Source organism: Beta vulgaris, chromosome 9, assembly GCF_026745355.1.
Source record: "Beta vulgaris subsp. vulgaris cultivar EL10 chromosome 9, EL10.2, whole genome shotgun sequence".
NCBI classification, from domain to species: Eukaryota; Viridiplantae; Streptophyta; class Magnoliopsida; order Caryophyllales; family Amaranthaceae; genus Beta; species Beta vulgaris.
In genome coordinates, this window is record NC_079210.1 from 51,593,494 (window position 1) to 51,617,338 (window position 23,845).

The window sequence follows — 23,845 nt, forward strand, 5'->3', positions numbered from 1 at the left end:
TTCATCTGTATCCAGCTTTTGTCTTAGCTAAGAAGATCGTGGGACTAAGTAATTGCACTCATGAAATGTTGAGTGTGGTTAAATAGATGAAATAGTAAGCACCAAATGGGGGAGAAACTTGGATTGGATTGAACATAAATGGCGTTCAGAGTTGAAACGACTTGTACGGTTGTACCATATGTGAATCGTATCATATTGGAGAAATACGAACGAAAATATCATCTTATAAAGGAGTTATTGCTGCTATTACCATTAGGTTTTAGTAAAGAACTTCCTTTTTGTTTGGTAACATATAGTTTATCCGGATAAGTACCAAATTTATCCTATATGCACTTTTTACATATATGCAATATAATTTGGCAAAGTTTTAGTTTGACATTTAAGAAACAACTTATCGTGTGAAGATCATCTGTGAAGGTTGAGTATTGTTTTATGGCTGTAATTATTTGTGGGTTTAAGTGCTTAAAAACTTTAATGTATTCTCTTAGGATTTTGCAACTCAAGCTTATGTGATTATTTTGTAACTGTCAATACTATCCATATAACGAAGAATTTGGTGTTCCATGATTATATTAACAATATTGAAGCGAATTGCCATTTTGTGCGTGATGATTATTTTTTGGTAATTTGTCTATTTCGAATATTTTTACAACTCATCAATTAGCAGATATTTTGACAAAGATAGCTGGGAAGCAACCATTCAAACTTTTTTGTTGAGCATATTGGAAACTTGCGGGGGATTATTGGAGATTTATGGTTATTACTCCTGTGTCTCTTTCTACTCACTATATTTTCATAAATAGATGTTTCTTTTTACTTGATATATTTACTTATTTGGTAATCATGATCGCGTAAAAAAAAACTACTATACAACTTTATTTTTGTCCACTTCTAACCATTAACTCCCAAATATTTTATTATTTTTCCATAAAATTATGGTTTCACCATTACTTTTTTTTCCCTTTTTAAATGTTTGCGCATTTAACCATATTTTGCTACTGTATTTCCAATGATCGTGGAGTATTTGATTTGACAAGAGATATGGCACAAAAAGAAAAACTTCTAGGAAGGGATTTTGTAGCCACGAGATTTTGTTGCTTCTTTATGTGGACAGTATCTTTGTACATGAGAAACGTGTTTCTTGCCCTTTCCTAAAACCAAGGACAATTATTATTATTTTTTTAACAGAAGGACAATTATTAGTGTTGCTTTTTTTTTTTTTTTAATATAGGAGGATAATTATTATTTATTTATTTATTGGATTATGCTATATTTAACCCTTAGGGTTGCATATAAGATATAAATGCACTGCTTAAAATGGAAATAAGTTGTGAATTTATGGAAAAATTTTGCATCAATCGATGTAATAAATGATCAATTAATGAATTTATTTCCATTTTTAGCTTCTTATATACAGCCCTTAGGGCTGCATATAGCTTTTCCCTTATTTTTTTTAGAGAAAGACAGTTAGTATTGTTTTTTGGGACTTATTTTCAGTTCATATTGTCTCTACAATTCAGTTAGTTCAATTCAGTTCCGTTCAGTTCAGATTCTCTTAGTTGAAAAGAACAAGGCTGTATTATTAAAGATGTAGAATTATATTATTGCATAATTGATACTTGTATCAGACATTCAAACTTCATCCCCCAAATTTAAAATAAATTTGTATCAAACAAAAATAAAAATAAATAAATTACTCTTTACATTTCTTTTCTATGAGACGCGGACAATATATAAGGACAAGATTGGACCGCGTTTTCTCCAACTAACTTTCACTTATTTGATTTTTTTTTATCCATATGAGGCACGAAGAGAGTACAAAGTACAAAAAAGTGAAAGGAGGTTTCGAACCTGCGACCTCTATCTTAACCACTAGACCAAAATATCATTGGTACTTATTTGAACTTGTTAGTCATAAAATCAACTTCGGCACTTATTAGCTCTCAGTTGGATTTAGCTGAACTTGTATGCTAGCCTTGAACTATTATCTCTTAAAAAGAAATTATAAATGGATATGTTCTCACATGCATTATTTGACTTCTTGGCAAAATGAATTAAAGGAATCCTTGTGCCAAAAAAAATTTAGAACAATCCTTCACAATGTACATCTTCTTTCCAATATCTCATTATAGTATTATACCTTTGTGTTAATTAGTTATCCTCTTTGTGGTAACTAAAGTCGGATAAATTAAAAGTCGGATAAATTATAGGTGCAGTTACCTGACAACATGTTTTTTGGCATAAAAGAACTAAACTGAATTGAGCTGAATTAAATTATAACTAATAGAAATAATTATTAGAGCTGAATTGAACTGAACTGAACTTAATCGAATTAAACTGAACTGAACTTAACTTAATTGAACTGAACTGAAAATAAGTTGAGGAGAACAAACCTACATACCGGAGATTTCATTCAACAGCACATACACGACAATCTATATGATTGCTAACGTTACAGCTAATCAATATTTGCAAATCTGGTTGCACCAAAAAAATATTTGCAAATCTGGTTATGTGTAATATTAGCAAATAGCAATCTATGTACTTTATATTTTCCCACGCTTTCTAAAATACTCCATCATGGTTCACGTGATCACAGTCACTGTTAGAATTGAAAGTACTTCCTCCGTTTCAAAATAGATGGGACATTGTCTATTTTGGGGTGTTTCAAAATAGATGGGACATTGTTATTTTTTTCCTTATTTAGTAACTTTTGCCTTCTAATTTTACCATTTTACCCTTACTAACTTGTGTTATGTTCTTTAATCTACATCTAATAATCTGATTAATCCTAACCTAAAACTAATGATTCCCACCATTTTTAGTGACCCACCAACTACCCCAATTGAATTCCCACCCCACCTCTTCATCTAACCTAGGGTTCTTCATCATCATTCATCTCCCTCATAACTGCTCATCTCCCTCTCCCTCAAAATTGCTCATCTCTCTATAACTTTTTCAGATCTACTCTCTCTCCCCTCATAACTTCGTCTTCAGATCTTCTTTCTCTCTCTCCTCATCTTCATTTTTCTTCGCACCGTCACTACCACCGTCACCACTAACGCCACCACTACCACCTCGATACCACCGTCACTACTAACCCGACACTACCACCGTCACTACTAACGCCACCACTACCATTTCTGTCCACCATTTTCGCATGTATTCAACCAGAGCATTGTTTTCTTCGCACACTGCTCTCTGCTCACTCACCATTTAGATTTATTAGGATGAGAGAGAAAATTGAGTGGAATTTCAGAAAGATGATGTATTTTTTCTGGGTTTTGATCAGAAATTTTTATGGAATTTTTAGGGTTTTTTGTGGATTTTGATTTGGGAATTTTTCGGTAGTGGTGGTGGTTGTTTTTGAGTTTTTCGGGTGGTGGTGGTTGTTTTTGAGTGGTGGTGGTTGTTTTTGAGTTTTTCGGTAGTGGTGGTGGTGACCGGTGGTGGAGGTGTTGTGGTGGATGGCCGGTGGGCGAGTTTGGGGGAGGGTGGTTTTCCGGGGCAGGTAGGGAGGGTGGTTTCCGGTGGTCAGGTTTGGGGGAGAGGTTTCTCCCTCCTTTTCACATGGGACCACTAGAATTAATTATACTACCTAAACATACTTATGAAATTTTGCCTAGGAGTCCGTTTTAATCACAATGTCCCATCTATTTTGAAACGGAGGAAGTAATACATATTCTAAAATACTCCATCATGGTTCACGTGATCACAGTCACTGTTAGTTTAAACTTGCCGGAAAGATAGATGGCACTGGCATTATATATCCAAGAATATGTATGCTACTCCGGTACTCCCTCCGTCCCAAAATATAGTTCCCATTTTCATTTTGGGTGTCCCAAAATATAGTTCCCATTTCCATATTTAGTTCCACATGTTTTCGTAATTTGTCTAGAAAAACCGTGTCCCATCATTTATTTGCTTCTTGAATTTTGTTTTTTCCTTAGTTTATTCAACCAAAATGTTACAATTAATGCTCTTTCACCAATTATCTCCATTCTCTCTCCTAAAATCATCTTTTCCCATACAACTTTTATTTAAATAAACAAAAAATCTTTACTATCCCAACTTGCATAAATTACCGTGAAAAAGGGAAATGGGAACTATATTTTGAGACGGAGGGAGTATATTATAACAGTCACACATATTATATGATTATTTATGAATTAATTGAATCGTAATCCATGGACCATGGAGCATACTTTCAAGAGTATACTATACTATTCCAGTGAATAATGATTATTTGAAAATTTCCAATAATCAGCCCAACTTTGATAGTTAATACATATAGATATTAGTCTATATGCACGCTATGTGTGTAAAGTCAAAAAACGAGTAGTAAGTGATTTGCAGTTTGTTAGATCTATTTTTCCTTTTTTATATTTATTTTCAAACTAATAAAATAGTAGTGTTGTAGTTTTTTTTTTCTAGTTAGGAGTATATTGGTCAAAAAGGATGAAATCAAAGTAGTCAAGATTCCCATATCTAATAGAGATATGAAGATCATGATTTCTTGTAATAAATTACTTCCTTCGTCTTTTTTTATTTGCTACATTTTGCCATTTAGGGGTGTTTCAATTTATTTGCTACATTTGCAAATATTTCCATATATAGTACATAGGTCCCACACTTTATTTACAAATTTGCCATCACTCCCTTCTTGATTTTGTAAATGTTTCCATATATAATACATAGGTCCCACAATTTACCTATTTCCTTTTTTGTTAATTCCATTTATGTCAATGGTCCCCACTCCCTCCTTGGTCTTTGTGAAAAAGTGCTTGTAGCAAATAAAAAAAGACGGAGGGAGTAGTTGTTTTTTTTGGGTGCAAATGAGAGTGGAAACTCAAGGATAACAAAACAAGAATAGAAAAATAAAGTTAAACAAACTGAAGCTAGGAAGCAACAAAACGTGGATGAGCCACACTTACAATCTTCTCAAACAAAATACGACCTTCTCTTGCAGTTGAGTTAGTAGGGATCTTGGAGCGAGGCATCATATATAGTGGAGGCTCACCACCTAAATCGCTCCATTATATACTCCGATTGCAAAGAAGCGGTAGATTTGGTTAATCACAGGAAAGAATTTGACAAAGTGGCAAATATGGTTAATGCTTGCAGGCAGTGGCGCACGAGATTCCCAGAGATTCAAATTAAACAATGTCGGCGCGAGGGAAACAGAACGGCGGATGCTTTGGCAAAAAATTGTAGGAGTTCGGATATGGCTTGTGTTGTAACTAGGGTTCTCCCATCCCCCCGAGTTATTGTAGGGACCTTTTAAAGTTGGATTGTATGAACCTTAATATTTGTATGGATCTTGATATGGTTATGTAATTGAGTTCTCTTTTTCACCAAAAAAAAAAAAAAATACGACCTAAATTTAAGGGAGACTTGAATCAACTCTTTCTTATTATTCTGCAAAACTCCTTGATTGACTAATCAATTCGTCGCTCTATTTCCTTCTCTGTAAGAATGTTTAATTTCCACTATCCAGCTCGGGTCCTCTAAAAGCTTCCTGCACCTGTGGATTATATGAGTGCATGCATCGCTCCTCCATATGCTTCATTATCCTGCAAAGCCATTACCGCTGCTTGGTTATCCATTTGAATCTGCAGCCTAGTAATATTCATTCTCTTAGCTAGGTCTAGCCCAAACTCAACTGCTTTAACCTCAGCCATGAAGGCATTGCATACACCAAAGTTTAATGAATGAATTAGTTGTTTAAGGGTGCAGATATGTGAGAATTATTTTGTCTTATTAGTGCTGGATCTAAGATCATTATCTTTGGGATGTTGACTAGGTTTTGAGATAGAGCTAGTATTTTACCTCGAGTGATGTTCCGGACACGTTATAATTATTAAATATATTATTTATAAATTTCATATTTGATTCTATCAGTTTTTTATAATATTATGTATAGTACGAAATTGAAAAATGAACGTTATGACATGATAAGTTGTTAAAAAAAATTCTGAGGATGAATTGGGGATAAAAATAACAATTTCAATGTGATTTCCATAAACAAATGTTATTACTATACTTAATAAAAGGGTCAAAGATCAAAAAGCTTGTCTATATGTTTTTATAATTATATATAATTATGAGAGTTTATTATGTTTGACTTTGAAACTTTAAGCATTGAAAATGTATTGGATTAGTGGTTATTTGATTTAGGTATTGGGGTTAGCTTCCCATCTTCCCCTAGCAAAGTTTAGGGTTCAACACTTCAACTCCTATTCTAAGCATTTGCTTGGGATTTAGGAGGGGTGTATGGCTTGTAATGCGGTCTCTGGGTAAGGGCTCTATGCGAGAGTAACTCAGATGATTTCTTCTTATCAATTAAATAAAATAGTTATTTCGATATATGCATTTACTTAAAAATAAGCATTTGTTGTTGTTTACAAGAATAGAGTGAAGAGTAGACTGAGTACAATTATCTATATTAAATCGAGAATCAACTAAATGATCAACGTTGGCGATCCAATCTGTTGCTTTGTTTGCTTCCTGGTAGACACGACGAATAGCCCACAAAGTGAAAGAACGAAAAATAGCTTAGATATCCTGAATGATATGAACAATCTGACAAGGAGGAGACAAGATACTTTTTACCGAGTTGATGACCATACGATTATTGCCTTCAATTTGAAGGTGTCGAATATTGTTCTGGATAGCAAGGCGAAGTGCAACCAAAGACTTCTCCTTTATGATTTAGCTACACACTTCCCTTCCGAAAGTTTCAAATTAATTGCAACATTATAATATTTAGAGATAATTCTTTACTACTTAAGCTATACATAAAATCTCTCTATATTTGGCTACTCCAAACTGTCTTCTTACTTCTATTAGTACTCAACTTCTATTCTAATTTCTACCACCAATGAGTAATCACTAAAACTAAACTACACATTTCAACAGAAAATCGCCCATCATATTCCCCCAATTACGTCGGTGGTCCACTGAATTTTATTCATCCAATCATATAATTATTTTATATCTAATTCTAACTTTCTACTAGTACAGTAGTACTACTAATTAAATTTCCCTCTTCTTTCACAGCTCACACTCTCAGTGAACCTTCATCTTCACTCTATATAAACACCTTAATAATCTCTCTTCTCTATTCATCCTACATATTCCAATAACATTTGTCGGTGCTCTCTCACTTCCACTTTTCTTGGTAATTTTCTCTCTCCTACCCTTCAATTTAGCAATATTTCTTAATTACCCATTTTTAGTTTTTCATAGATTTTCCATAAAGATCACTCCTTTTTTTTAAAAAAAATATAATTTGATTTCATCTGTGTTTTTTTTCTTTTTCAGATTATAAATTTGAAGAAATTAGAAAATGGGTTCAGCAGTTATGGATTCGAATTCAAACCCTAATGAGGTAAAATCTGAGAAATTAAGCAATGGTAATGGTATGAATAATGGAACCCTAATTCCATTCAAGATCTTTGTTGGGTATGATCCAAAAGAAGATATTGCATATGAAATTTGCAAGTATTCAATTCTTAAACGTAGTTCAATTCCTGTTGAAATTCATCCAATTAAACAATCTGAATTGAGGGAAAAGGGGATTTATTGGAGGGAAAGAGGGAATTTAGAGAGTACAGAGTTTTCTTTTAGCAGATTTTTAACCCCTCATTTGGCTAATTTTGAGGGTTGGGCTTTGTTTGTTGATTGTGATTTCCTTTACTTGGCTGATTTTAAGGAATTAGTTGATTTGATTGATGATAAGTATGCAATTATGTGTGTTCAACATGATTATGCACCTAAAGAAACTACTAAAATGGATGGGGCTGTACAAACTGTTTATCCTAGGAAGAATTGGTCTTCTATGGTGTTGTATAATTGCGCGCACCCGAAAAATAAGGTGTTAACCCCTGAGGTTGTTAACACCCAAACCGGGGCGTATCTTCATAGGTTTCAGTGGTTAGAGGATCATGAGATTGGGGAGGTTCCGTTCGTGTGGAATTTCCTTGTGGGACATAACCAGGTTGTTGAGGGTAAGCCTGAAACAGCTCCTAAGGCGATCCACTATACTCTCGGTGGGCCTTGGTTTGAAGCGTGGAAGGATTGTGAGTTTGGTGATCTGTGGTTGAAGGAATTGGAGGAGTATGAGCAGAGTAAGGAGAAGGAGAAGAATGCTGCCTGAGTAGGCAAAGGTTTAAATTCTTTTGTTCAGCATTATTTTGTAATCATGTAATGTACTTGCTACTTTTGTAGCCTAAGTATTCATATTTGTTGATTGAAGCTAGAGCTGTTGTTCTTAGTTGTAATGTAGGAATTAGAATATCTTTGTTATTGATGTAACCTTTTTATAATTTCTACGCTAGTCTTCTTGTGAAGATCGCAATGTAAAACCACGAGTTCATATATGAATTTAGCAATAAAGCTTATCCATTCTGTTTGCTTGTACAGCCTTTAGTATGGTTCTTTCTTTGTATATTTGCCGTTGGATCTTTGAGGTATGTGTCTTTGATGTGAGCATGTTTATGCTGCTGCAACTCCATTTGATCCTTGTTTCTGGTTTGTTTGTTTGTGATTCAATGGGTAGTGTACTCTGGTAGATTACCCATACTTTCACCTCTGTCCATTCCTTCAATTTTTCCTTCGATTGATATTCCATCCGCCCCATATTAGTTTAAACACTCATCTCAGTTGAAAGTTTTAGAAGATACTGAGGATTTCTTAGAGAAAGCGGGTGAGGATTAAATTGCAGAAATGGTGGGCAAACTGTGTAAGCAGTTATAAAAGAACACATGCCCTTTTCCCAAATAGAAAGTGTTCAAACTAACATATACAGTATTCAAATAGTTTTGGGACGAAAGGAACATTTTATTGTCAAATCTTCGTGGTTCATGGTTGCCAATCATTAAGGAAACATTTTCCATGCTGCAAATGGTGATTTTTCGTGTTTTTATGTGTTGTATAGATCTAAGTTACACCAAGTTCCGCTCTGGCCCTATGCACAGGAGGACTCGGTGCTCAGAGCGGAGTTTAGTGGAGGACCGAGGGGATTGGGCATCTCTTCCGCCTCTCCTCCTCCTTTCACTTCCTGTGCACAGGAAAGAATCTTCAAGATAAATATGACAGCTGAATAATATGACAACTATCTTCAAGATCAATTGTGATGCTTCCATGATGTTTGGATGTAAGCAAATGAACACGCGTTTTGTGGACCTGTTGTAAATCATACTCAGATGTGTTCTGTGTCTGAATTATGTTATAACTTATAACCAATCTTTTTATTTAAATTGAAGTATCATTGCTGGCTTTCTGCAAGAGGCCTTTCTGTTCTTTACATGGTAGCAAATTTGCAGTCTACTTTTGCGTTATTAACTGTGTTGGAATATGGTCCATATGGAGATGCAAAAGGTGGCACGTTCCATTTTTTTTTTTTTTTTTGTTGAACAATGGTAGCATTCAAGATTAAAGAGTCGTGGCAAAAAGCCTATTACGATCTGATAGGGGGAAATGCCTAATTACATTATTCTACCCTCGTGGGCTATGATTATAGGATGTAGTACCCGGTGGTAGACACCCATCTTTCGAATGCTTCGGAAGATGCACAACAGCGTTGCGAGCGGAGCAGCCACCTTGCACTGCAGGATGACTAACCAGTTTCACTTGAAACTAGTCAAGTTTGTGCTACCTGGGCCTGCTGCTCTGTGAAGCCAGCAGTGCAGTCGATCAAACTAGATGACTCTGGCACTCCCTTTACAAGCAAAGCAATATACACAAGCCAAATTACAATTATTGTTCCACCACTTTAATGCTCCCACTTCAGCCTGCGTTACAACCTCGTACATTAGCGGATTTTGGAACATTTGTTATTGGGGCAAAAAATTTTCCATCGTCAAATATATCAAAGTATAAAACTATATGAGCGTACGAGTAACATACAATTGTCAATTTTTCGTAGGTGGTGGGGAACTCATCTTGTGACTTTGAGGTTACAAGTTCGAACCCTACTACCTACTTGTTTTTGGGAGTAGGGATTTCCTTATATCTCCTTACTCTCAAGTGTTGACATGTGTAGCTGAACTGGCTGTCTTGCAATAGGTGTTGGTCCAGTAGGGTCATTCTTCTTACCAAGGGGGTCCCAACTACCTAGTGGGGAGCCCAAAAAAATGTCAATTTTTTGTATGACTAATGAAATTGATATTATACAATTCCTAAAAAAAAGTTGATATTATACAATTCCTAAAAAAATTGATATTATACAATATTAATGTTGTTGATTTCTAAAGTGAATCAATCAATTATATTTTATATAGTATTAATTTAATAATATTTAGTACAAAAACACCTTAATAAATTGATTAAATCTACAATAATTTAAAAAGCAAAAAAAAAGGGCACAAATGAATAACTTTTTAATTGAAAAAACAAAAAAAAATAAAATCAAATTTCATTGTCATATACTATATTCAAGTACAGTATTTGCAGGCTGAAGTTGAGGTGGTGGAGTAGTGTTATTGAATTTAATCTCATATCCCATAGGAATCAAATCTCATAAAATTCATTTGAGTAATTCCCCGTATCCCCTTTCAAATGAACTTCATTTATCTAGGATTTGATCCCTAAGGTCTAAAGATCAAAACTCATGGGATTCATCTGAGAAATTCGCTCATCTCCCTTCAAATGAATCCCCTTCACCTTATTTTAAAAAAGATAAGTATAATATTGCAAGTAGTGATGAGTGAAGCATTAATTAAATCAAGAGTATCAAACTAAAACTTGGCTTAATGGTCGGGATTGCGGCATTGTATTTTCCAATCTGAAGATCGGGGTTCAATAGGCACTTCATCTTACCAATTAAATAAAGATTACTCGTGAGTCTTGACAAACAGTGGCACATCACAATTCACATGTAGTATAACTACTAGAATTTTTTATTCATCAAAATTCGGAATTCAATGAGACAATGACAATACCATATTTACTGGCAAAAAACCAAGTAGTACATGGTCTAGTGGTAAGGAGAGCACCTTTCCAACCTTAAGGTTGGGGGTTCAATCCCCACTAGAGGCACTTTGAGGGTAGGGATTTCCTTACCCTTCCCCCTTACTCTCAAGTGTCTGGCCCATTAAGACTCGAGCGGGGTCCGGGCCACTTCTTACCCAAAAAAAAAAAAAATTCTGGCAAAAAACTTAATGTCTGCCACCAAAAACGTAGTTTATGCAGAGTTGCATGATTCAAGATTATAAGTTAGATGTTCTGTCCTCCCCCCAGAAACGTGGAACGGTGCATTATTGAATTCAAGCTTGCATAACCTGTAATACTTATTCGTTGCAAGGAAGAAAAAACCATTACTTAAAAGTGTGCAAGATGAGAATACAATCCATACCCTACTGCTTTGCACTTTTGCAGTAGTAATTGTGCATTTGGATATTTATGTTTTTGGTTTATTTTTCTAATTACTGAGATGGTTATTTTTTATTTGCTACATTTGTGGGTTAGATTTTCAGGCTACGTGATTTTTTTTTTTCACTTTTTAGCTTAACTTTAGCACATTTGAGATCTGTTGAGTTTAGTTTGGTTTAGCAAATTTCACCTTAAAAGAACAGGGTCCTAATATTAATATAATATTGTATGTATACAAGATAGAAAGGAATTTTATTAGTATTAGGTCTGTAAAATGCCAGGGTTAATCAATCTAGGTTAATATAATTATTCTCAGTAGTTGTACATGGTATCACAGCCTAGTTCTTTTGTTGCTGCCTCCTATTGGACGCAGCCATCCACGCGTGGTTCCCTTGCTTCGACAAGCGTGTCGTTTTCCTCGGTCGTGGCTGCGGGTTCCACCACTGCATGACCCACGGTTCTAGCGCCCCCTTTTGGTGCGCCTAACCAACCGAGCCAGCAGCACTACAACACTCCCTTGAGTGCTTCCCTGCGTTTCCCACCCGGATTTCATCATCCCTCCTTGCAATCATCTCCCATGGGCGTTGCTACCTTGGCATCTTCTAGTGTTTCGCCACCGGTCTTCAGCCTCCCATAGTTGTTTGTCCTAAATCTCAATAATTTGGTAACCATCAGTCTTTCTTCTCCTGAAGATTATCTTTTATGGAAAACGCAAATACTTGTTTGTTTTTTCACATCAATTGCTTGGTATAGTTAATGGTACGATTCCTATTTTCTCCTTCTACTGTACTTGAAGAACATGGTTATTCGATTCCTAATGTTCACTTCGATGAATATCTTCGTATCAGATCAACAAGTTAAATGGATTTTTCTGCCTCCTAATAATTTTGTTGTTGTGCATGATTTACACACTTCCGTGGATATTTGGAATGGTTTACAATTAAGATTATGTATTCTAGTATGGCAGTGCTTTTTATTTATTTTATTTTTATTCCATAATCTAAATCGTAATGCAGTAACATATAAAATCAGAATTATTAGGTCTTTTTTCAGTTCTTTGAACTCTCTTTTATTCTGAGTTAGATTCTTACTCGTACTCTATTCAAAAAAAGATTCTTACTCGTACTGCAATAAAATTATTCCTCCTAGGAGTTGGGCCAGTCACGTTATGCATAAGGGCCTTCAGTCATCACTTGTCCACTTACACCAACTAGTCAAGTATACTTTCTTTGGGCTTTTTTTTTTTGGGGTTCATATTAAAGATTCTTTTAGAAGATAGAGGGCAAAAAAAGGAGAGGAAAAAACAAAATAAAAGCACTTGATTAAAGACTACCTTAGAAAAATTTAATTATAGCAATCTAAAAGACAATTGTATATTTGTATTCTCATGACTCGAAAATAATTAATCATTTACACTCATGACTCATATGCATGTAAAGGTTAGCTTTCTATTTGTACTCCTTACTTTTGAATTAACATTTCTTTTTATTACTTAATTTCTCTTCAATTCTGACCCCATACAATTGATCATCCTCTCGGACCAGCTACTGATTATCGACTTGGTAAGTCATTACCTCACCAACTAGCTAATCAGACGCTAGCCCCTATTCTGGCAGATTCCTCCTTTTGCTTCTTAGCCTAGACCCGTTTTGACATTTGACATTATTCACATAAATGACTTTGACTATCTCTTTTGATTTATGCTTTAGGAAAAATATAGTCATGTGAAATAATACTAAACATGCCTCCATGTATATTTTTCAAATATCAACATTTGTGCTTTTTGATTATTGATAATAAGATATATAAAAGTTCAAAAAGGTGGCAAGCGAGTCTAAAGGAATTTAGTTAACTTGAAAAACATAGGATGACGCAAGTCTAAATTAACCCAAAATATCCATGTTGAGAAATGGAGTAACTTCCTTATTGATAGAAAGTTCTTTATCCTTGGATGATTATTTAGGAAATTAATTAACTTAAGGATTGTGCAACTTGGTTTATCCATTAAATAAAAACTTTGTTTTATTATTTTGCTCACTTCTTTTTTTAATCAACGATGACATTTGATCTCTTATCTTTTATATTTTTTACATTAATATTTTCCTATTTGCAAACAAGAATATTAAGTGATGAGTAAATTTTGATTGTATGTTCAACTTGTTAAAATAGGGTCAAAATCTTTAATTTTATAACATCAACAAGATTGAAACTTATATTCGTCATACATATGCCTAAAAAGCATCGTCATAATTGCATAAATCTTCCAAATAAAATGAAAGTATTTAGTAATCCACAATTTAGTCTTACAAGTAAAAAAGAAAACTATTTCATGTTAATAATTTGTACAAGATATCAACAACAATGGAATGAAGTCATTCAAAGATCAATACAAAGAGGCCTTGTTAAGGCATTAATCTAAAAACTAAAAAGCAACAAACAAAAGAACAACACAAGGAACATTAAACCCGTTTAGGACGCACTTCTACTTGTATGTTTCACTTCAACTCCCTTTAATTAAGGTAAGGAAGTGAGCTCCAACTATATTAATTAAACCTTAATCATATTGATCTACAAGTCTCACATGTCCAATCCCAAAATTAGAAGCATAGTGAGAGCATTTTATGAACTAATGCTTTGAACCATACCACTTTGGACAACATTTTCCTTATACTCTAAGTATGTGTACCCAACTTTTAAAAAATTAAATAACACGATTCTCCCTATGTTTCGAAATCATCTCTTGCGTTACTCAATGTTGGATGGTGTTCTTGGCCCTGCAACACATAAATTTTAAAAGTTAATTTGATATTTATTTTTTCCGATTTGACGATCATAAATAAGCATCTATTATCCCTGTTTTTTTGAATTGAAACTCTGAAATGAAACCAGCTGAGCTGAATTGAAATTAAGTCCAAAAGAACAGAGGCTAAATCTAAATGAAATAAGATCTCATTGTAATATGTGTCAAATTTAATTTTTCCGATTTGACAATCATAAATAAGCATCTATTATTCCTGTTATGTTCTTTTAAACTGAAACTCTGAAACGAAACCAACTGAACTGGATTGAAATTAATTCCAAAAAAATAGGGATAAATTTTAATAAAATAAGATCTCATTGTAAAATGTGTAAGAGGTATACCTAATCCAACAGCTTCTGAGCTCTTCATCAGCCTAATTCTTTTGCATGATTCAACAAACATACTGCTCAAATCACAAAAAATAAGAATGATTAATTTCAATTAATAAAATGAAAAAACATAGTTACTTAAACAAATATATACTATTTAAAAAACTTACTTCCAAGGAACATCTCCAACCATCATCCAATCACCATCTTTGTCCTCAAATGTTGGTACATAATCAGATCCATTAACAGGGTCCATTAATTTTCCATCATTGAAGAAATGACCTGCAAAAAATGGCATTTAATTAATTAACTAATTACGTCTTTGTAATTAATTTTAGGAAAAAGTTATATGCTGCCCTAAGAGTTGTATATAAGAAGCTAAAAATGGAAATAAGTTGCATTAATTGATCATTTATTACATTGGTTGACGCAAAATTTTTCCATAAATTCACAACTTATTTCCATTTTAAGTAGTGTATTTATGTCTTATATGCAACCCTAAGGGCTGCATATAGCATAACCCTTTACTTCAATTAAAAATTAAATCACAAAGAAAAAAAGTGATTTAAAATTAGAATAACGATGACTTACGAATGGTGAAGGAAGAAAACATATCTTCCAAAGCCTTCAAAAGTTGTTGATAAGAATTGTATAATTCAAGATCTACTTTTCTAAGATAAGGTGCTCCATCAACTGCAACCTTCACATATTTGTAACTTTTCATTACATTCTTCCTACTTGCTCTCACTGGCGGCCATCCTACCAATTGTGTCCTGTCACATCATCATTCATTTATTAGTGAACAAGTTCTAACCAAACTTATTGATTCTTTCTAATGTATAATTTTCATAAAATCACATTTTTATACAAATAAATTGGTAAAATAAAATCCTCTAGTAGAGGCCATGTGCGGGTGAGTAGCTGTACAGTGTTCCCGAAATATAATGGTCTAATTCTATTATTTGTCCGTCTAAAGAAAAAAAACCCTAAATCTAATTACAAATATAAAGAGATTAATTTCTATTTGATGTTTTTCTTCTTCTATTCTTCAAAAATCCCCATTTACAACTCTTCTATCTCTTTAATTCAAAAAAATTTAATCTTTATAATTTATTTTAGTATAGGACCCCTAATTTTATGAGATGGCCCTGTCCTCTAAACTGCTCTCGTACAAGACCTTCACCCACAGGTCCATTACAAGCCAGACACCTCACTCTCCTTTACATAGATTTGTGGTGATAGACTGTGTACCATGAAAACAATAGATACGAAAAAACTCCATAATTAGCCATTTTCGGGTTTTATTAGCATAGAGACAATGGGAGTCTCAACAGGAAAATTTCTTATCCTAGAGGTTTATGTACTTTATATATATACTTTCTCCGTTCTGAAATATATGAAATACTTCTCGCTTTGATGGGAATTTTTTAGAGAATTGTTTCACTTATTTCAAAACGGAAGAAGTTCGACAATCTAGCAATAGTACAAAATCCTTGAATAAGCAAGAGTAATTCTTTTTTCAATTCTATAAAATAAAATTGGACAAACAAAATCAAAATGAAACCATAATAAACCAAAAGAAACAAAAAAATTCTTACTTGGAAGGTGGAGTTTTAGTAGGAGAAGATTGGTCTAATTGATCAAATTCACCATTTCTAGCAACTTTCTTTCCATTACAATCTTCACGACCAAGGTTCAAATCCAAAGTATCAGAAAATCTTCTTTTAACCACTGATTTTTCTTCAAATTCTGGCACTTTTTCACCTGGTAATCTAAGACTTAACTCTGTTTCTTTCAAATCCATTGTACAAACTTCTTGTTGTTGTTCCATATAAAAAGATTCAAACTTTTTTTCTTCTTTTTTCTTGAATTGATATTCAAAAAAATAAAAGATTGAAACTTTTTTCTTGAATTGATATAATTTTTGTTGGGTGAGAAAAAAAATGTTGTTTGTTTTATGACAAAGTGAGGGCTTATATATATACACAGAGTTTATAAATTTGGGGTATAGTTGAAAATGTACATTATTAATTAAACATATACAGAACGATTTGACCATTATTTGTCTGCCACGTGTCTGAAGATAAGCGGTTATGATGTGTCCAAGTAGTCGACAGTGTATGATTGCATAAACCGTGTGCTTCTGATTTTACTTTGGAGGTTGTGTGTACCCCACGGGCTCTTCCTAGCTCATTCTTAATTCTCCTTTTAATAATTTCAAAGAATCTATACTAATATATTAAAAGACGTGCGTAAACCAAGAACGGTGTCACGTAGCGCTCTCTCGAGGGAGTTTTAGTTCATGTAATCAATGTACAATGAAAAAAATTAGAAATTGCATAGTATAGGTTTTGTTCCCGTGACCTCAAGTTCATGGACTAAAGTTTTAACCACTAGACCAAGTTGTATTTAGTGATATCACATATAAGTACAATATTAATAAATGAAAATTTTCTTACCCGGGGCATAGCCCGGGCCTAATAACTAGTTGTACCCTTAAAAAGTATGTTCGCAAGAATTATATTGAACCTAAAAAATAGGTCTAAAAATAAATAGTTCAAAACCTAAATTGTATTTAACTAGTTAAGCATACTACTCCCTTCGTTTCTTTTTAATTTACTCACTTCACTTTGGGGGAGAACCAAGAAAGAAGTACAAAAGTATGAGATAAAAATTGAAAAGATGGAGAGAAAAACTGAAAAGTGAGAGAGAAAAATGAAAGAGTGGGTTAAAATATTAAAAAGTAAATGATATGGGTGGAAAAAGAGGATAAAGTAGATGTGATATGTTACCAAAAATAGAAAAAACAATAGTGTGTAGTTTAAGAAAATACGAAGTAAAAATAAAAAAATGTGTAGATTAAAAAAAAACGGAGGGAGTAATCGAGTATAAGAGAAAATTACTACATATCTAAATAAGAACTTCTTGATAGTTCTAAAAAAAAAAATCTTTTTTCTATATACATATAACATTTTATACCAAGGAAAAGTTGCATGGTCTCAAGTGTGAAATTAAGTCCAAACAAGTATTGTACAGTAGTATGTGAAAAATTAAATGGTGGAATTAAAAAATATAGAAAATATGTTTATAATTATTTATTTTCTAAATACACGCAATATTTGCATAATAATTGTCATTCATTTACCGTCTTTATCTCATATTTTCTTACAAACGTATAAGAAAAGATATAGTCAAGTAGGGTCTTATTTAATTCGTCTTACTGCATACTTTAATCGTACAATTTTTATAATTTTGTTAATTCATTAAAAAAAATATTAACAAATTATTGGATGTAAATGTATGTCCACCATAACTCATATCTCATGACGTAATAACTTAAAATCCAACGATTCTTTTGTAAAAAAAAGTCAAATGTTATGAAATAAATTGCAAAATTATGTTAAATTTACGTTATTATTTGTACAATCTGTGTCATTTTTGTTGGAGTGTACGTTATTTTATATGTATAAAGTTTTGTTACCCAATAAGTTATCGTGTAACATGTTATACCTAAAATGCACTTAAAAATATTTAAATATAAAGTAATGTTGTATATAGCATATAGATAGAAAAATCTAAATGTATTAGAAAACGGAAGAAATATTGATTTAAAAATATTACAATTGGTGCACCTAGTTTTTTTTTTGGTCTCTACTGGGGACCCCTTATTAAGAAAAAAAAATCCTACTAAACCAGCATCTCGCTTAGGTTAGCTAAATTAGTTAAAGAGATCAACGCTTGACAGTAAGTACTAGGTAATAAGAAAATCTCTACTCCCAAACACAATAACTAAGAAGGTTCGGACTTATAAGCTCTAAATCATCAAGTATGTGGGAAAATCCTACTAAGGCTATGTTCAGTTCACCTTATTTTTGCTTATTTCAGATCAGATCAGATCAGAAAAAATAAGTTCAGATCAGATCAGTTCAGATCAGATCAGTTCAGATCATACTTATATTTAAAAATCACTATATCTTTCATTACATATTCGTAAAAATTATAATAATTGAATATTAATAAAGTACTCATTAAAACGAATCAAACAAGATCCCACATGACTATATTTTTTCTTATATATTGAGAAAAATCTAAAAGATAAGATCTTGTTACCAGATCAGTTCAGATCAGATCAGATCAGAAAAAATAAGTTCAGATCAGATCAAATAAGTTCAGATCAGAAAATTTCAGATGAACTAAACATCTCGCTTAGGTTCGCTAAATTAGGAAGATGGTTAATTGATACTCACCTTAGGAAGATGAAATGGTACACGAACGATTATGATTACGATGGCGTAGTATGTGGGAAAACAGCGTAGGAAAGCAAAAGAAGTAGGGCCCCACATGTCGGTCTTTGTGGGTTAGCAAGTCAACTCTCTCTTTTTCTATCCCCTCTGTTAACATTTTAAAGTGGGTCCCACTTTTCTTTTAGGAGACCATGTGAACTTGTCTTTATGTCGGGCACTTGTCTCCCCCTTATCGGGTCTTTTATTTCAAATAGGAGTACTATTACTCTTTATTTCAGTGTTCGGGTTATATAGCCCACCTATTTTTTTCACCGACACGTGTCACTTTCCATTGCATTTGGCCCTACTATTCCTTACCTAAGCATCTGTTTTTTTTTAACTGTTACCTAAGCATCTGTTTTTGTTAACTGTTAACACTGACTGAATTGAATTAAACTGAACTGAACTGAACTGAATTGAATTGTGTTAAAAGCATAAATTAAATTTAACTATGCTGAAATGAAATGTAATAACATAACATTATCAATACTTACTATTATAATAATCGATAATAATCAATAAATATTACTCCCTCCGTCCCAAAATATAGTTCCTATTTCCCTTTTTTCACGGTAATTTATGCAAGTATAATCTAGGAGAGATAGTAAAGATTTTTCGTTTATTTAAATAAATGTTGTATGGGAAAAGATGATTTTAAGAGAGAGAGTGGAGAATAATTGGTGAAAAAACATTAATTGTAACATTTTGGTTGAATAAACAAAGGAAAAAACAAATTTCAAGAAGAAAATAAATGATGGGACACGGTTTTTCTAGACAAATTACGGAAAAATATCGAACTAAATATGGAAATGAGAACTATATTTTGGGACACCCAAAATGGAAATGGGAACTATATTCTGGGACAGAGGGAGTAACATAATATTATCAATACTTATCATTATTATACTTTTACATAATTGTTTACTATTCTTTTGATTAAATTGTTGCTAGTGGTGTAGATAATAATAATAATAATAATAATAATAATAATAATAATAATAATAATAATAATAATAACAACGAAAATCAACAAAATAAAAAAAATACAAATTTATCGTTATTATAATTATAATATTATTAATAGTAATGTTGAAAATAAAAATAATAATTACAACATTAGACAAGACTGAACAGAACTAAACTGAACTTATTTTGGCTGGACTAAATTGAACTGAACTTATTTTAGCTGAACTGAACTGAAAATAAGTCCAAAAGAACAGGGCCTTCTTTTGTTTTTTAATTGCACGGTTTTATTTTTATTATGTTTCTCGAGATTCTTTTTTTAATGTTAATATCTCTTATTACATATTATAAGCAAGTAAAATTTATAATAATTTGATATTTGGAATCCATCAAGTTTGGTTAATAGTTAACTTGTTTTCTCTTTCTATATATACATATGAAAATCAATATATATAATCTACTCCCCTTTGTCAATAAAAAAATTTTTACTCTCTTCGTTTTCTAAAGATCTTCCCTCTTTTACTTTATTCCTTATTTGAATTTTTTTTTTCTTCTTTTTACCCTCTCATGTCCCTATCATATGGTCTACCATTACATTATTAATTCACTTTTACTCCTTTTTTATCTCCTACTCTAATCTCTTTTTATTTCTTTAATTATTTATCTTAACCCCTTTTTCTCTCATACTTTACCCACCCCACACCCACACCCACACAGATGGATCCTCATTGGTATCTGTAGGAACGGTAACAAGGAAGATCTTTAGGAAACGGATAGAGTAAAGGACAAAGTCCTAATTAGAATAAATCTAGCAATAACAATTAGACCAAGATAATATAGACAATATCTTATTTCCTAACGAATTTCTTGCATTGAGACGAATCTAATAAGACCTCACTTGACTATATTTCTTATATAATGATGCGAGACAACTTAACAAAGTTGGTTGATAAATAGTGCCAAAAACGAAATGAAATAAAAAAAAACGGAGGAATAATTATTCACCTCAATTTACCCGTTTGTTTTTCATCTTTTTTCTAATAACAAAACTTATTACCATCTTTGATTATATCTACTTTTTTATATAAATTCTCAAGGAAATCCCTTAGTTTTTACATTTTCTCATTGATATCCCTGTATAGTTTTTCAATTATCACAAACGACCCTTATTTTTTGTATTTTCTCATTGGTAAACTTACTTTTGGTTTTTTTGCATTTTCTCAATTTGCATAATAATTTGTCTTGAGACTAATGAATTATTACACTATGGAGTTTATAAATACTATTTTTTCTAAGATAAGTATAGTGTGAATTTCTATCATTTAGCTTAAGAATTCTTTAGCTAATCATGAAATTTCCATGAAAATCACTTAATTCTTTAGCTAATTATGAAAATTCATGCTAGATTTAACTTAGAAAAACATAGTATTTCCTAACATCATAGTGTAACCTATTAGTTTCACGATGAATAATTATGTAAAATGAAAATATACGAAAAATAAGATTATTTATACCTGATTAAAAAATCACAGGATTACCAACGAGAAAATGCAAAAATTGAAGATCATCTATAAAAATTAAAAAATACACAAAATTACCAATAAGAAAATGCAAAAATTAAGAAGTATTATTGAAAATTTCCTATAATTAAGTAGAACAATATATTTCTTAATTAGCGTTCCGGGGCATCCGTTAGCTTTTACCTTTTTTAAACTATTAGGTTTTCATTCTCATATCTATCATCAACCCACCTCGTTCTTGAAGCAAATCACGATTTTTTCGACAGTTGGAGGCGTCAACATGAAATTCATGAAAGACAACCCCTCGTTATATTAGAAAAAGGAAAGTTCTTAATTACCCAATTTTCACTAAACACATGACAACTCAAAAACATAAAAATCGATGCTTAGATACTCTTGATTCTAGCAAAGTAACACTTTGGCTGTTTGTCATCATCATCATCATTAGTTTTTAACACATCAACAGTAATCTTAATGATGCCTAACACTTTGTGTACGCTAACATTATTGCCTTAGAAAACCGTTTTAAAAACTACTCCCTCCGTCCCATAATATAAGTCCTGATTCTGTTTTTGCGCGGGAATTAAGGTAAAGTGGAATCTTCTTTTATTTGAATAAAAATAATCATTTTTATTGGGAAACACTTGCATTGTGTTTTTCTTTTTAATAAAAAATAAAACTGACATTAATGTTGTATGGTTTAATGTGTAGAGTAGTTCAATGGGTAAAAGATTCCATTTTGTCATTATGATGGTGCATTGAAAGCTGAAATTATGAGGACATTTTGGGAATTATATTATTTTCATGAGGATATTTTGGGCATAATTATTGATTGAAAATAGAAATAAGACTTATATTTTAGGACACCTTATAAGGAAAGGGGACTTATATTATGGGACGGAGGGAGTAGAATTTACTATATGGATTAGTACAAATAATGAACTTGTGGAATTCTGAAGATATGGTATATTTCTACTTTAGCCTAGACAATAGATATAATTGTTTATATTCAGAGGCATAATGATGAAAAGAATCAATGGTAGTGCTCAATTTGTGGATCTTGTCTTGATCAAATTGATTGATCTTTTACCCCTTTCGGCAAAGAGCAAATGAGCAAAGGAATACAGTTTGTTATCCTTTTGATACGCCTAATCCGTGATTAGTTTTAACTTTGTTTTCAAAGTGTGGATAATTGGGTAGTTCAAAGGAAATTTAGGTTGTATTGATTTAGGTCGGGTTGGGTTGTCTTTGTCCTTTCGGCCCGGGTTGGGTTTAGAACCATATTCCTTTCGTGATCGAGCCAAGTTTGCTTGGGTCTATAGAATTTAAATCAGTTAGGGTTGTGAATCAACATTTAACTAGATATAAAAGGGCATTTAGGTCAAAAGTTATTGGCGCAAAATCAGTTTCTTAACCGTACAAACAAGTCAATGGACACCCAATAGTTTAGTATTAAAATGTCTTGGGAGATTTAGTCCCTGGGGGTTACTGGTTTTAATTGGATAAAATCTTGCCAATTATACTCTGTTGTAATTTAATTAATGATCAAACTACAACAAATTAATTTCAGGCGAAAAGCAATAAATAGAGCAAACAATAAATTAATCTTTTAATTAAAGTATAAGATTCCCATACAAGCTACAAACCTCAAGATGAATTTTACAACACACAAAAGGATAAGTCAGGTCGGACAGCTAAAGAGGAGACACAAAGGCTATTACCTCCATGGTTTCTAGCTTCAATCGGAAAGTTTGAGACCTCGTGTCTAATGGCGCCAGAACATGCTCGGATGCCAAAGCTAAATCTAGAGGACTAAACTATAACCCCGAAAAGGGGTTGGCTATGCTAATCATGATGTGTAACTTCCGTGTATGTTAGGGAGGGAAAATATTTGAATCACATTTGATTCAAACCTTAACTGCTTTCTGGCGTTAAATAACTGTTGTCTTCTAATGCACGTTTGTTTTCATGTTGAATCACCCTTTAATTGTCTTCTTTTGATTGTTATTCTTCTATTGCCTCTGACTTTCATCTCCTAGTAGTTTAGATGGCCCTCCTTTGTTGACTTTGGCTTCTATTGACTTCACTTAATAGGCTTTATACTTACATAGTTATATTGGATCCTTATGTTAAAGTATAAATTTAACCTTTTGAGGTTTGATTCGATGTATTACATTAAATGTTACTTAACATCCGAAAATGCTAGTAACAGAAGTTTACATTATCAATATAAATATTCATAAATATGACTATCTAAGTATAATACTAATGCTTGGATAAATATATATGCTAGTTTAAGATTCTTTTGAGTCAAGTCTCTTTTGGGTCACCAAGTAGTACTTGGTCTAGTGGTTTGGTTTGTACATGTCTCACAACCTTGAGGTTGTGGGATCAAATCCCACTAGAGATACTTTGGGGGTCTGGATTTTCCCTTACCATTCTCCCAACTCCTAATGGGCCTTTCCTGCAAACCCGTATCGGGTAAACCGGTGTGAGTAACCGATCTGGTTAGGGCGCTTTCTCCTTACTTTAAAAAAAAAGTCTCTTTGGGGTTAGACTGTAATGAAATTTATTCAA

At 32.6% G+C, this 23,845-nt stretch overlaps 2 protein-coding genes across 2 annotated transcripts; one reads left to right on the forward strand and one right to left on the reverse strand.

Moving 5' to 3' along the window:
• The first annotated feature begins 7,021 nt into the window (after positions 1–7,021).
• On the forward strand, positions 7,022–8,421 carry LOC104904634 (hypothetical protein). The gene is made up of 2 exons (XM_010692942.4): positions 7,022–7,180; positions 7,324–8,421. Exon 2 carries the CDS (start codon positions 7,349–7,351, stop codon positions 8,156–8,158), a length of 810 nt encoding a protein of 269 aa, XP_010691244.1. The 5' UTR covers positions 7,022–7,180; positions 7,324–7,348; the 3' UTR covers positions 8,159–8,421.
• A 5,262-nt stretch (positions 8,422–13,683) lies between these two features.
• LOC104904635 (auxin-responsive protein IAA1) lies at positions 13,684–16,460 on the reverse strand. The gene is made up of 5 exons (XM_010692943.4): positions 16,101–16,460; positions 15,094–15,275; positions 14,673–14,784; positions 14,515–14,576; positions 13,684–14,147 (listed from the first exon to the last, which is right to left on the reverse strand). The coding sequence occupies exons 1-5, from the start codon at positions 16,331–16,333 to the stop codon at positions 14,119–14,121; spliced, it is 618 nt and encodes a 205-aa protein (XP_010691245.1). The 5' UTR covers positions 16,334–16,460; the 3' UTR covers positions 13,684–14,118.
• Positions 16,461–23,845: the final 7,385 nt, after the last annotated feature.

Excerpts from the sequence above, each read along its gene's own strand:
- LOC104904634 (XM_010692942.4), top strand. The coding sequence starts at position 7,349 with ATGGGTTCAGCAGTTATGGATTCGAATTCAAACCCTAATGAGGTAAAA.
- LOC104904635 (XM_010692943.4), bottom strand. The coding sequence starts at position 16,333 with ATGGAACAACAACAAGAAGTTTGTACAATGGATTTGAAAGAAACAGAG. Across the intron at positions 14,785-15,093 it reads GTTTTCTTCCTTCACCATTC|GTCATTTCTTCAATGATGGA; the intron begins GTAAGTCATCGT and ends CATTTTTTGCAG. Across the intron at positions 14,148-14,514 it reads CTCAGAAGCTGTTGGATTAG|GGCCAAGAACACCATCCAAC; the intron begins GTATACCTCTTA and ends TATGTGTTGCAG.